The following is a 216-nucleotide window of genomic DNA, read 5'->3' on the forward strand; positions in this document are numbered from 1 at the left end:
GGAACTGGAGCTTGAAGCCTCACGGAGGGAGAGCGAAGAGGATCAGCTGCGAAGGAAGAAGGAGCTGACGGAGGGGAAGCTCCTCGAGGCGACGCAGGAGCGGGCGGAGTGGGAGAAGAAGGTGGTGGAGATGAGGGACGCGAGGGACGCCCTCAGGAAGGAGGTCGGGACGGAGGGCGACCTCCACGCCATGAAGACGGAGATCAACCGGATGCA

General features: G+C 63.9%; 1 protein-coding gene across 1 annotated transcript in view; it reads left to right on the forward strand.

Moving 5' to 3' along the window:
* Positions 1–211, forward strand: part of LOC119590448 (plectin-like) — a gene marked incomplete at both ends in the record, with an annotated part of 7,249 nt that extends 7,038 nt beyond the window's left edge. The window contains 1 exon segment of the mRNA XM_037939109.1: positions 1–211. Coding sequence (XP_037795037.1) covers positions 1–211 — 211 coding nt within the window.
* Between the last annotated feature and the right edge of the window lie 5 nt (positions 212–216).

The sequence above is a fragment of the Penaeus monodon genome, chromosome 27, assembly GCF_015228065.2.
Source record: "Penaeus monodon isolate SGIC_2016 chromosome 27, NSTDA_Pmon_1, whole genome shotgun sequence".
Taxonomy (NCBI): Eukaryota; Metazoa; Arthropoda; class Malacostraca; order Decapoda; family Penaeidae; genus Penaeus; species Penaeus monodon.